The sequence below is a fragment of the Excalfactoria chinensis genome, chromosome 1 (genome assembly GCF_039878825.1).
Source record: "Excalfactoria chinensis isolate bCotChi1 chromosome 1, bCotChi1.hap2, whole genome shotgun sequence".
NCBI classification, from domain to species: domain Eukaryota; kingdom Metazoa; phylum Chordata; class Aves; order Galliformes; family Phasianidae; genus Excalfactoria; species Excalfactoria chinensis.
Genome location: NC_092825.1, coordinates 639169 through 652575, shown reverse-complemented (window position 1 = coordinate 652575; position 13407 = coordinate 639169). Strand labels below are relative to the sequence as shown.

Here is a 13407-nt window from a genome sequence, read left to right as displayed (position 1 = left end):
CAGCTTGCTGGGATGTCAGCCAGCTTCCCATTTGGATCAGGTTGCACCCTATGCCCGCTGACAGACATTAAACCCTGGAGCTTAGTGCTGCCCTGGAGTCAGGCGAGCCTCCATTTATCCACTCAGACCCCAAAGTCCAGCAGGGAAGGGTGCCCTAACCTCTCAGCCATGGGGCTACCTGCCAGCAAGGCAAGGACCGAGCCCTGCTGCCATGAAACAGCAGATTACAGTGATGCAGGGGGGAGGGGGAGGGATTAGAAGCCCCTCTCCATCTGCCCTGATGCAGTGTAATCTCTGTGCTCACTCACTCCCCCAGACCCATGCATAGTGTGGGGGTAGCAGTGGGCTTCTACAGGGGGAAAACTGGCAACGTGGCCACAGGCAATGCGCTCACCTGTCACTACGTGGATGGGGGATGAGGGAATGCTGCTCCAAGCAGGATGCAAGCTGAAATCTGCACTGAGAGACGTTCGAGGTGCTCTGCATCATCACCCACTGCTCATCCCAACATGCAGGGTCAGCTGGGATCAGGATGCAAAATATCCAATGGATAATGTGTGAGCCTTGCTCTGCTCCAGGAAGGGTGAGAGGTGGGATCTCAGGTGGGATTGCAGCGCGTGGTCTTTCCCTGGTGCCATGCTCTGGTTTGAGAACGCAGCAGTAACCCCATGGAGATCCTGCTCTGCCCAGAGAGCCTCTGGTCGGGGTTTGGGGGTGGGCACAGAGACTGCAGGGGCAGCTCTTCCCACAGAGCCTCTGGTTGAGGCTGGGCATGGAGAAGGATGCATGGAACAATGACTCACTGACATCTGCTAAGGGTCAGGAGGAGCAGGCAGCACCGCAGAGCTGCTGTTCTGCCTCCATCCGTCCCCTTCCCTTTAGGGCAAGAGCTATAAATAAAGCAGCACAGTGCTGAGGAGGTGCAGCCCATCCCAATGCAGAGCTCCTTCACTGCCCATTCCAGCACTTTACATCCCAGGTCCTGCACTGGGAAGAGTGGCAAACCAAGCAGGAAATGTTTGTCTATCCAGCCTCAAGAGATATTTAGGGAAACAGGGTAAGTCTACTGCTTGCCTTTCCTTTCCCATCCAAATACAAACTCGTTGCCTTGAGATAAAAACTTGACAAAGAATTGGCATCTCCAGCTCTTGAATGAACACCAAAAAAAACCCAAAATACAAAAAAAAAAGGATAAAGTTTTCTTCCCAATTGGTCCAGGATGGCTGCATTTTGGCACTAGGGTGAACACATGCATGGGATCCCCCAAATAAGAGCATCCAAATGCCACGTTCAGAAGGCAGATGGATGGACAGCATCATCTAGTCTGAATTTCCCAATAAGAATTCAATAGGAGCAGAGAGAGTTTCAGCTTTCTGCTACGAGCACAAAGCTGGGAAGGAAGTGCAAGAGCAGAACTGCTTTAAAGACTGCAGAAGGCATCAAACAGCTGTAAATTTGAGAAGAGAAGCTAAAGAAGCCCTGCTCAGCTCAGAGTCAATAGCAGCCCTGTTTCCTCTCCAAGCCCAGAACAAAAGGGAACATATTGCAACCATGCCCGAAGAGGAGGGCTGCTGCCTATTTCTTTAAATGTAATGTTAATGCCTTGTAATCAGCTTTAATTTTTAAACAGGCCCAGCCCTCCTGTCCATTTCCCCTAATTCAGGACACGTGGAAGGTAAATGGCCTGTGCTTAAAGCAGGGCAGTGACAGCTGGGGAGCCTGTAAGTCCCAACTGCTGATAGCAGGGATGGATGTCAGAACTCACCAGGGGAGGGGAGCTGGGAGGTGCTGGGGCTGCTGGAAGGTCATTGAGGCACTGGGAGATGGGAGTCAGGTTCATCGGCAGCATGGGAGTTCATTGAAACCAATGGGGGTCAAAGAAATGTTCAACACTGCCCAATAGTAAAGGACTTGGCAGTAGATCTCTGCCTCTAACAAAGTTGGCTTCCCCCAGAGGGAATGAGTTGGGATATCTTTTAGGGACAGCAACAGGTAAAGCCAAAGATTTCCTTGTGTCTCCTTAATGAGCTCAAATATCATTTGGAGCTAAAAAAAAAATCAGATTTCACACAAGATTTGTGCAAAGGAATCACAGAATCATTACAGATGGAAAAGAACATCCAGTCCAGACATCAAATCAACCCCTCCATACCCACTCATAGTCATTACTGTTGGAAAAGACCTCCAAGATCATCCAAGTCCAACTGCCCACTTACCACCAATACTGCCCACTAAGGGACGAGGAAATGAAGAAAGCAACAGCAAAAAGAACCCACAAACCCCAAAACAGCTTTTGTTTGCACGCCTCTCTTTGCCAAGAGGAGACCCAAAGCATTTCACCAGCGCCCACCTTATCATAGAATCATAGAATTACTCAGGTTGGAAAAGACCTTGAAGATCATCAAGTCCAACTCCCCAGAGATCAAACGATAGGAGTATCCCTGCTCAAGGAGACAAACTGCACCCAAAGATCACTATTATACATCCTGACCATGGTGACAATAAGCCAAGGGATGCCCCAAAGGCAGCAGTGTGGCCTCCAACTCAGACAAACAGGATCAAACACGTGCTGGGAGCAGCCCAGGTCCCTACGTTGGTGTAGGAGAACCTGGCTGGTAGGAGAAGCACTGAGCACAGCACAAGAGGGAGATGTCTGAGCCACTATTTTTATCCCTGGTTGGTGGGCAGACAAATCCTAATCATCAGCCGAGATGTCCAAGCAAAGCCCCACGTCACACGGCAAAGATTAGGGCCCAGGAGAGACGCAGGACAGCAGCAGAATGCAGCAGATCCACCACGGTGCATTTAAGCTGTGCCAAAGGCAGTGGGTCTCAATGATCTGGGGGGGCTCCAAGCAAACAGAGAGCTGTGTGGGTTTGGCAGAGGATAAACCTGCTGGAGGTGATGTTTATGGCAATGTATTTAACTAGGACCATCATTTGTTTGTGCAAAGGAATTTGTCCTCTGGGAAGCACTTCTCCTTATCTCTGTTCAGGAATTCACCCATCCAGCTCCCAGTGCCACCATTCCTCTGCTGGCTGCCATCTGCAAAACTGTGCTTCCTCCTTTCTCCTTCAGACTGTGGTTAAATTCATTAGGAAATATACACCTGCTCTCACCAGAAAGGTGCTGCAAAGAGCTCAGCCCTCTCCTTCAAGTCCATTCAGGAGCACTTTGCCAACATTATTGCTCATTTGGATCCACTTTCCTTGAAAAGGAGAAAATCTAGCAGGAAAATTTGTTTATTATTGATTCAAAGGAGACTGACATTTGCAGCAGATCAGTCTCTGAGCCTCTGCCCATCCTTTTTCTCACACAAAAAGGGTCAGTGTGCTGCACCTCCCTATCCCCAGGCATCCTAAAGCAAGGATATCCCAAACAAGAACATGCAGTGCTTGGCTATACCCCATGCATCTTCCTCTGCTTTCCTGAACCACCTAACCCAGAGGGCCCTTTGCAGAGGGTTTCCCATCTCCCATCTGCCCCTCAGCTGAGGGTGGGGACAGCTTTGCACCTGGCACCCACTGCTGCCAGCAGCCTTCCAGCTATTGAACGTGCTGCAGGAATCACCAGCTCGGTGCAGCAAGGTCCTGTCACCCTAAATGCTGCTATGGGATCGTTTATCCCACGCTAATTGCAAGGTATGCTCCTGCCCTGACGCCCTCCTTCTGCTTGGAGCTTGCTAATCCCCACTGCTGATGTCACAGCCCTAATGCTCTCCCTGCGTGCTTTCATCACAACACGATAATCCTGGCTCACCCCTAACACGAGCACATCTCCCTATGGAGAAATGGGGGTGAATTTTGGGGTGAACAGGAGAAAGAAGCTTGGAGCACAACACTTCTCTCATCTCAGAGTGCCCAAAAAAAGAGTACATGGCACCAAAACAGAGTCAACCCCATGCACTGAAGCTGTTCCACTGACTTCTTTGGGGCAGGGATTCTGCTTGGTGTTATATTTATGGGGTGTCACAGCCCCACGTGGGCAGAGCTTCATCAATATTGAAGCATGACATCAGGAATGCCGCAGCCAAAGCAGCTTTCAGACCTCAGCTCGGATCGATCCTGAACAAAAGGCTGCAGTATGGGGACGGCTCTGTCTGCTCTCCTCCCAGGGCCGATCAGGTTTCCTTCCCCAGCACACCCTGAAAGCACCCAGAGTGCACAGTTCCCTCTCAGCAGAGCGATTCCAATATACAGGCAGCTTCTGCCGCAGCCCCATTCACCTGTTTTGGATATTACGTTGTTTTAATGCTTTGCTTTCAGTGCAAACATCCTCAGCTCAATGAACGCAGTCATCCCTCACAGCATCCTGACTCCAAGACAGGAACGTGCAAAAGTTGCCTCTTTTCAGTCAGTTTCATTCTTTTGGGTCACTTAATATTGTGAGCCAGAGGGTGAAGGAGAAAGATATACTAAGATAGAATAAAACAAATTAGAGAGCAATTACGTCTAGAGGCTAAAATCAGGAGCAACACCTTACCTGACTGCAACCAAACGTGTCCAACCACTGCCTCAGTTTCCTTATTGATAAGATGGGGAAAAACATCGTTGAGGGATAAAAATTCCCCTAAAAAGAGCCTACAGGAAGGTGAGAGCACTCCCAGGGAGATGCATTAATTGAAAACGTTGGCAAATGAAGACCCTGCCAGCAGCAGCAAGCAGAGCTATTTGCTGGTTCATTCCACCATGGCTCCAGGAGTCACTTCCCCATCTCCTTCCTACAACTGATTGAACCAAATCCCTCCTCCTCATCTCCTTGTTGGTCCCCACTGCATCACACAGCCAAGTGGAGGTGCCCAGGATGATGCTCACCCTCACACCCAAAGCTTTGGGGAAGCAAAACCCTCAGCGCCGCGGGATATGCATCTGCTCTCCACCCCCAGCTTGAGACAGAGGAACAGATACCCAACATCTCCTCCATCCCTAAGGGAGATAGATACATGAGCCGGTGAGGTGATGAGCCCACCAGCACGGCGCTTCCAGGGCCTCTGTGCCCACAGAGCATCCCCCTTAATGCTGCTGGGGAGGAGAGCAGATCGAAGGAGGAGGGAGTGGGGCTGCGGGCACAGGGAAAGCTGCAGCCTCTTCCCTTAATGCATTCTAAATCCCATCTGATTTCCAACAGTGCTGTTAGAAAAAAAAATAAATAAATAAAACAAAAAAAAGGGCAAAAAAAACCGAAAAAATAGCATCCAACCCAGCTTGCATTAAAGTGGTATTAACGCTGGTGAGCGACTCAAGTTTAGGGGGAAGCATCCAGAGGAATCCTGGATTGAACGTGTTTTAAAAGCCAACCAAAGGAGTTGGGATGCAGATCCTAACGTGCTTGTACAAATCTGGTTAGCTGCTGGGGTTGAGCATCCAGGGGTATTCTTCCTATATAGACACATCACCTCTGCCCATCGTGCTGCATCGATGGCAAAGTGTAATACAGCACAACTCCACTCTTCCTTCTCGGTATCCAATGCACTCCCTGCTCCTGGGAATGGGTTTTCCCTTCATTTCTGCTCCCTCTTCAGGCTGGCTGACTGAACAGCAAGAGGCATCAAACTAAACACCATGAGTTACACCCTGACCTCCGTTTCTTCAGCTAAATGTTGATGTTTTACAGTGAGCACGTACCCCACATGATGAGGATTATGACGGGAGCCAACTTGAGGTCTCATGGAGGAAAACATCTGCTTGGAATGCAAAGCAACGAAGCAAGGAGCCACCTGGCTGCACAGTTTGACAACTAGAGCCCAAATAACCCTACCCTCAAGGCAATGTTCCCTTACAACTTACAATTACAGAATCATTTGAGTTGGAAGTTGAGTTCGAAGATCGTCTGGTCAACTTCACCCTTCTCATCCTTATTTTGGTGCTCCTCCTTCTACTCCACCAAATAACTCATGATGCTCCTCCTTCTATTCCACCAGAATAACCCACAGTTTTCAACTCTGAACTCAGAAAGTTGGGTAAAGAGAGATACAGGAGGTGGATAATCACCAACCAGAACACATCAGTGTGTTCCAAAGTCATCTCCATTTCATTCACACTGAGCTGGTAGTGGATCACTATAGAAGTCACCAGGCTTAGCTGAAGTGATATTGAGATAAGAAGCAAGAAACATTACAGACACTCATGATTTCCTAGAACTAAGCAGTGGACTGTGCAGAGATGGAAAACAAAGCAAAAGGCAGCGACCTGACTGCTGCTGGATGACACATCTGCCAGCAAAGCTCTTTGTTTAAGAGCAGCCACCAAGCAGGCAAAAAAGCCTCAAGAAATGAAGGAAATGAGGGGGTAACGAAGTTTTGGTCATATTTGCTGCCACTCCACAGCAAAGTGTTTTGGAGATGAGATTACTACAGCATTTGTTGACCAAGTTCTGGGCACTGTGCAAAGAGAAAGGGAGCAATCTTCTCTTATAGAGCCTTGAAGGAAGAGGAGAGCAAAGCCCCAGCAGTACGGGGAGCAAACAAGAGGTCAACACTACCATCCAGCTCCAGGTTTTTAAGTTATAACCCACAGAACTCTTTCACTAGGGACAACTTGATATTAAAAGCAGAGAGGAAAAAGTATGGCTAAGAGAGAAAACAAAACCAAAATTAAAACAAAACCAAAGCAACAGCTTTCCAGTCGCCTTACCATTGGCATCTTGGACTCCAGTGAGTGCTCCCACTGCTGCTGCGGTTTCACCAGATAGGACAATCTGTCCTCCACCTTGAAGAGTGGCTTCAGCCAGCGTGGCTACGGCGTGGGCAGCTGCTTCACTGCATGGGAGAAGAGAGAGGAGATTTAGGAAGGAAGGCAAACCAACCTCACTGCTCCAGCAGGATCCATTTTCACCAGGCGCTGCGTGTCAATGGAACAAACACAGCAAGCAGGGATCCTTATCACAGCCAGCTGAAGTCATTCAGAATGGGAAATCTACAGTTGAGGAGGAATATGTGGCAATAAGCTGCTTCCAGTGGCTTTTTCACAGCTTGCCTACCAGAATATCCATCCCTTTTGTCTGGGCTTTACAAAAAGCTTTTGGACAAGCCAAGGACGTTCCCTCACATGGCTCTGCTCCCTCCTGACTCTGGGCACAAAACTCATTTTTTTTTGTCACTGAATCTCTCCAGATTTTACAGCTCCACCTTCATTACTGATTTTACCTTGCCCGGAACTTTACCACCACTAGAAACACATCAGCAGCTCTCTATTTAGCCAAGATACAGGGCTTCTCCCCCAGTCACATGGTTTAATCATTCTTTTTAATGAGTGATTGGTAGCTAAAGCATGGTGTGCTTGAGTTTCTTTGTACAAACGAGGTCACGCCAAAGGCCGTTCTAATGCAGCAGTCCTGCTGTGAGAGCAGCCAGTATCAGATATTTAGGATCCATATACGATCCTTCCCTTCCTACACCCTCTCAGCTTCCAGCAGTCAGCACTGCATTCATTTCTGACAGCACAGACCACATCTGGACCATCAGGTCTGAATTTTCCAATCCCCTTTGAAGCCTATTTTTATATATACTTCTTGCTTCCAGAACATCCTGTCCAAAAAACTACCACCTTGGTCTTGTTGGGCAGCTGTTATGTCTGATATTACCAGAAATGAGGGTCTTGGTTAGCAGGCATGGTGGTAATTGGACTTGATGTTTGTTGTCTTTTCCAACCTTAATGATTCTATGATTCTACAGAATGGAAAATAACTGCTCCCTTCTTGTTCTCTCCATATAGGCTTCCAGGGTCCCTTCCAACTCAGGATATCCCATGATTCTAGGTCTCCCTGATAAAATGGACTCAAATGTTCTAAACGTACTTCCTACTCACTGTTCCTCTCACCTAATTTCCTGCTCAGAAGCTGCACACTTTCCAACTGAACTCACTCAAGGTGGATTTTCATTTCTGAACAGCCCAAGTCATCTTAGATTGCTTCCTTCACTGGGAAACATCAAAATACTTTCAGCAGCCCTGAATTAAAGACAAAGTGGAAGGCTTCTGATTCCTGAGAGCTGTCAGAAAGTACACCTCTTCCACACGGAAGGGTTTTCAGGGCCAATCATCTAAGAGAGCTCCCAGTACTTCCATGATCAATAAGGAAAGAGAGTGGCAACAACCTGGGAAATAAAACCCCTACTGCATACAAGCACATACAAGCTGTCTCTGGAAAGCTCTTCCATTTATTTTTTTCCAAGAGTCTCCCTTCAGTTTTAACATTTCTTCTTATTAGATCTATAGAATCTATGATTCTGGAATCTATAGAAACTACTGTTCTGTGATTCTAGACTCTGAACTTCCTCAATTAACACAGGAAAGGAAACATTCATCACAACCTCAAGAGCTAAAGCTACTAGGGATGGGATGAAATTAAGTCTGCAAATGGGTTTCAAGGCTTCCTCCTGCAGCTCCATGACTAGTTACTTGAGTTGTTCTTCCTACAGTGTCCTAAAAAGATCACGTGGTTTTAAAAGGCAATTTTACAGTGGAACTATTAGTAATAAGCCCTAATCAGCCTCATGTGGTAGCAGAAGAAAACGTATCTGATAGACTTGGATCTGGATCACAAACAGAAGTAGTTCTTAGCGTGTTGGTGATTCAACAGCAATTCCTTTGAATAGTGTTGGGTTAGAAGGGGTCTCAAGGATCCCAGAGCCATAGAACACCTTGGGGTGGAAGGGACTTTAAAGGTCATCAGATGGCTTGGGTTGGAAAAGACCTTGAAGATCATAGAACCATAGGATGGGGTTGGGTTGTAAGAGAGCCCAAACCAACCCCATCCCCATTCTTGCAATGGACTGGAGGCTCCCACCAGCTCAAGCTGCCCCATCCAGCAATGAGGTATCCACAAGTTCTCTGGGCAGCAGTACCAGGGACTCTGCCTTTGAGTAAATTTCCCCTCTTCTAGTTTAAAGCCATTCCCCCTTTTGCTATCACTATCTGCCCACGTAAAACACATCACTCTCCCTCCTGTTTATAAGCTCACTTGAATACTGGGAGCATTTGGAAGCACACCATTGATTGCTCCCAGGATCAAGTTGGCTGCTTTAGTAACTTACGATCCACACATAGCACTGTTTTGGACCTCGTGGATTTGTGCCTCGACGGGCACCGTTAGCACATTATGACTCTTCGTTAGCAAGCTCAGTGCTGTAACTGGACCCTTGCTGTACAAATCAGATTGTGTAGAGGGTACAGTTACAGCCATCTTTTCCTCTTGCAGGAAATTTCCATCCAGCGTGCTTCAGTTACAGTGGAAACTAAGAACCATCATGCAGACACCTGGGCACAGGATGAACCAGGAGCTTGCTAAGGAAAAAGCCTTTGCTGGGGCTGTGCACTGTGAGTTTTTACCATGAGGTGAAAACCCAGAAGTACACACATACCTGTTAAGTGCCATGGTAACAGTTGCTCCTTGCTGCATCTCCTGAGATGCTGCCACTGCTGCTTCTGCTAATGATGCTACCGCCTGCGTGGCCTCCGATGCCTGCGTTGTCTGGATGGTCATCTCACCTCCCTGTAGCGTTGCCCAGTTCTGCTCCACCTATGGGGAAAAGCAGAGAGGAAGGTCTTTGGGTTGGATGTCACCCAATCAATGGATGACTTTGGGCTGCCTCCCAAAACAAAAGAGCCCGATGACTCCAAGAGGCGTTTGCAGAATTCTGACTCTCTCCCAAAGACGTCAACAGTGCAAAAAGAGCATCAGAGGAGAAGGAACATGGTCCAAGTGAGACTGTGGACCCTACAACCATCTCCCAGCCAGAAATGGGTTCTTATGGCAGCACCTGGAACAACCCCACTTGAGCTCACAGCTGGGACTTCCTTTTGCTGCAGTGGTGCACTTAAAAAAGAAAATAGCAAATGGAGTATATTCTGTTCATCTATTTCAGGTACTTAATTCCCCTATTTCCCTTTGCATTGATAGGTTTCACATTACTTTGAGTTCATCCAGTCTCAGTTACTCATTTTCCGCTTTGGCCATAATTCCTTCTCTGCTTGGAACTCCACAACATGAGTGTATGGCCACAAAACGCACTAAGATGTAAACACGGAATAAGAATTGGATCAAATGACCAAGAAGTGACAGATAAAGGCCCATCAGCTGGCACTTCTACCAAGAACTTTTTCCTTCCCCATCTCTATTCTCATCCATAAACATTTCAGGTCACCAGCAGCCTTGAACACACTAATAAGGATGCCTTAGCGGGTGATGAAGAAAATTCCCTCTATTAGGAACCAGATGCCTGTTCTCCTTTTGTTTCTATTATAGCTTTCTTCCAGATCTCAAGAGATAAAGCTGGTGCTGAAAACCCTTCAACCAGCTCTGAAGTACTTCAAGGTCACAGCCAGAGGCTGTTTCCCTCTGCTTCTGGGATGGAAATAGGGTCTTGTTCAGAACAAAGCTGTTCTGTGCTGCCACCTGTCGCCAGGAAAGCTCCATCTATACAAAGCAAACCAGACCTTCCCCTGTCAGAAATCCCGGTTCCTTACGTTGTCTCAACATTAATGCACATTTAAACAGTTCTCTCCATAACTTAACCTGCAGATCACCCCGAAAGCTACAGAAAACAATCAATTCTCATTTTGTCCAGAGATCAGCAGCCAAAGAATCCTAACCCAGAGCTGACAAAGCAGCCATCAGCATCCAGAGAGCACATAGAAGTCACCCAGCACAAATAGATGAACGTGCATTTGCATCATTTTCATTAAGTCATTAGAAGTTGGACTTATGGATCCCTTTCAACTCTGTGATTCATCGGACACAATGACTCTTATGGGTCTATCCCAGCTCAGGTTGTTCAATGATTCTATCTGCTACAGGAGATCTCACAAGATTAATTACATACAAAATATATTAAAATATATATATTAAAAAAATCATATTATTCATATATATATTCATGCCATAATTGTATTTGTATAATCCTGAGTCCAAATGCTTCAACACTTTCTATATGAAATCTCACATTGTCTTGTGCTCACATGTATTTTAATTGTTAACACTGCAGAGTGGGGAAGCAAGGCTTGCTGTTTTGTGACCATTGAGTGGCAGAAAACATTAATGTGCACAACCCAGATCCTTACCTCTCCATCAGCCACTGCAGAGTAATTGACTTGTGCAACGGTAACTGTGGTAGGCAGCTCGGAGGCGTCAGCCAGTGTGGCAACTGTGGCACCAGTGCCAACCTATGGAATTCAATAAGATGCAGCTGAAGGAATATGGCAGAGTAAAGGGAAAAGTAAAGGGACACTCAGATGTGCTCAGACGACAAGGTGTTGCATCCACAGAGAATATTACAGTGCGTAGGTGGAGTCGCGCTTCTCCCACCACTGCACGGAAAAACAACCCTGATTATCAGCTATCATTTGTAACACTGCTTATCACTCTTCTCCAGGCAAGTGTTAGTTCATCCTCAGTACTACAATGGCTTTGGAAATTACCGTTTTTTCCCCATTTAACAGTTGGGAAAAGACAAGGTGTGCAAGCTTTGTTCATAAGAAGAACTCAACTTTGAAGGGCCAGAAAGTCAATGCCCACCATTTTCTTCCCACGCCTCCATTCTAAGGTCACTACAGGTGTTGTGCGGTCACCTAATTAATTGTGCATCTGTTTATGAGTGAAACCCAGGTCTGGATCCCTGGACTTCTCAGTCATACAGCTGCAGATCCATCTGTGCTGCTACAACAGGAAAGTAAGGGATGGGAGTGAGAAAGACAGAGGACAGAGCTGCTTCTTTGAGCTTAAGCAGTGTGCCCTAGTAGCCAAGAAAGCCAATGGTGGCCAACAGCTTTACCACGATGATCAAGCAGTGTGTCCTTGTGATCAAAAAGGCTGATGGTGTCTTGGTTGGCCAATGGTTGACCAAAGGTTTACCATGAGCCAGAAGTGTGCCCCGATGTCCAAGAAGGCCAGTGGTGTCCTGTCTGACCAATGGTTGACCAAAAGGTTTACTTGGTGGCCAAAAAAGTCAGTGTTGGCTAACAGTTGACCAGTGGTTGATCAACAGTCAACTGTGAGCCAGCAATGTGCCCCAGTGGCCAAGACAGACAATGGTTTCCTGGGGTTCACTGCACAGAGCGTGGCCAGCAGGGCAGGGAGGTTCTCCTCCCCTCTCTGCTCTGCCCTGGGGAAGCCACATTTGGAAGCACTGCACCCAGTGTTGGGCTCCCCAGTTCCAGACAAACAAAGAGCTGCTAGAGAGAGCCCAATGGAGGGCTGAAGAGATGAGTATTTCACTCACTTGGATGAGGGACACGGTGCCATCAGGGTTACTGAAGGTTTGTACCACTGTCTGTGAGGGTACCAGGTGTGCTATACTGTGTGTGGTTGTGGTCTGTTGCTGTGTCTGCTGATCTTCGAATGCGTAGAGCAGGTCCTCGCGCCCATGTTGCTTGTAGCAGTTCTTCACGATAGTCCGCAGTGCTTGGGTCCACGATACCTGCCAGGATCACAAGGAGTGAAGAATCAACGTGAAAATCTTTTCTGACCCACTGCAGTGCTGCTATTGCTTTTGCACGCTCTCCTTGGTAGGTGCTTTTCAATAAATTCTGAAAGAAACAGAAGGTTCCTGGTACTTAAGCACTCTTCCTTCATCCCCAAGATTCAGAAATCACCCTGAGCTATTATATTTCTGCGTACAGACACAAAACAAGCTCCTTTAGCCAGGGAAAAGGGAAAATTGCTCAATTGAAGCTGTTACTCTACCTTGCAAGGAATCTTAATTAAGAGAATGAGGCCACCAAGTAGAAAATCACTCCCAACTACCATTTCCAGACATTCATCCCCACCCAACCAGCTCACATCAGTCTACAGATGTGCGTACCCTAGCAGCTTTCTTTGACAGCAGCAGGTTGGTAAAAACATCACCTGCATACAGGATCTGTTGCTGTGATACCCCCAAAGACCTTTTCACCTGCTATCTCTTTTTTCCTGGCTCCATATCTTTGAGCACTTCCCTTGATGTAGAGATCCCTCCTTTTCAGGATGGGACAGTGACCCTTCAAGGGCTTCGTGATGCCATGACACAGACACTACAGCAAACAAAGTGCATGTTTGGAAAGCAGAGCAGCCCTGGCCCAGCATGAAGGCAGACACACAGCCACACACCCGCTGCTTCTGCTCCTCTGTGCGCACATCACTTCGGACGTTGGCCCAGGGAATGTCCTCAGGCCACCAAATGGGCTTGCAGCTCTCCTTGCCCCAACCTGGCTTCCCACGACCCGTGGAATACTTCAGCATCTCTGGGATGAATGCTCGCAGCTGTGCCTGGAACAAAAACACATCAGAGGGTTTTTAGCAACTCGCATCATCTGGTAGCACAAAGTCATGGCATTTTGTTTCCATCCCGATGGAACTATGGGCCAGAGAAGACTTGAATGCCCCAGGCCAAGACCTGAATGCCCAACAAAAACATACAAAACTTCACCACCTTCC

At 47.4% G+C, this 13407-nt stretch overlaps 1 protein-coding gene across 2 annotated transcripts in view; it reads right to left on the bottom strand.

Moving 5' to 3' along the window:
- NRF1 (nuclear respiratory factor 1) overlaps window positions 1–13407 on the bottom strand; it is a 47138-nt gene that overhangs the window by 12019 nt on the left and 21712 nt on the right. For both annotated transcript variants that reach the window (XM_072326805.1, XM_072326804.1), the window contains 5 exons: window positions 13081–13239; window positions 12215–12412; window positions 11058–11159; window positions 9359–9516; window positions 6633–6757 (listed from right to left, as the gene is read on the bottom strand). In XM_072326805.1, coding sequence (XP_072182906.1) covers window positions 6633–6757; window positions 9359–9516; window positions 11058–11159; window positions 12215–12412; window positions 13081–13239 — 742 coding nt within the window. The remainder of the gene's footprint in view (window positions 1–6632; window positions 6758–9358; window positions 9517–11057; window positions 11160–12214; window positions 12413–13080; window positions 13240–13407) is intronic.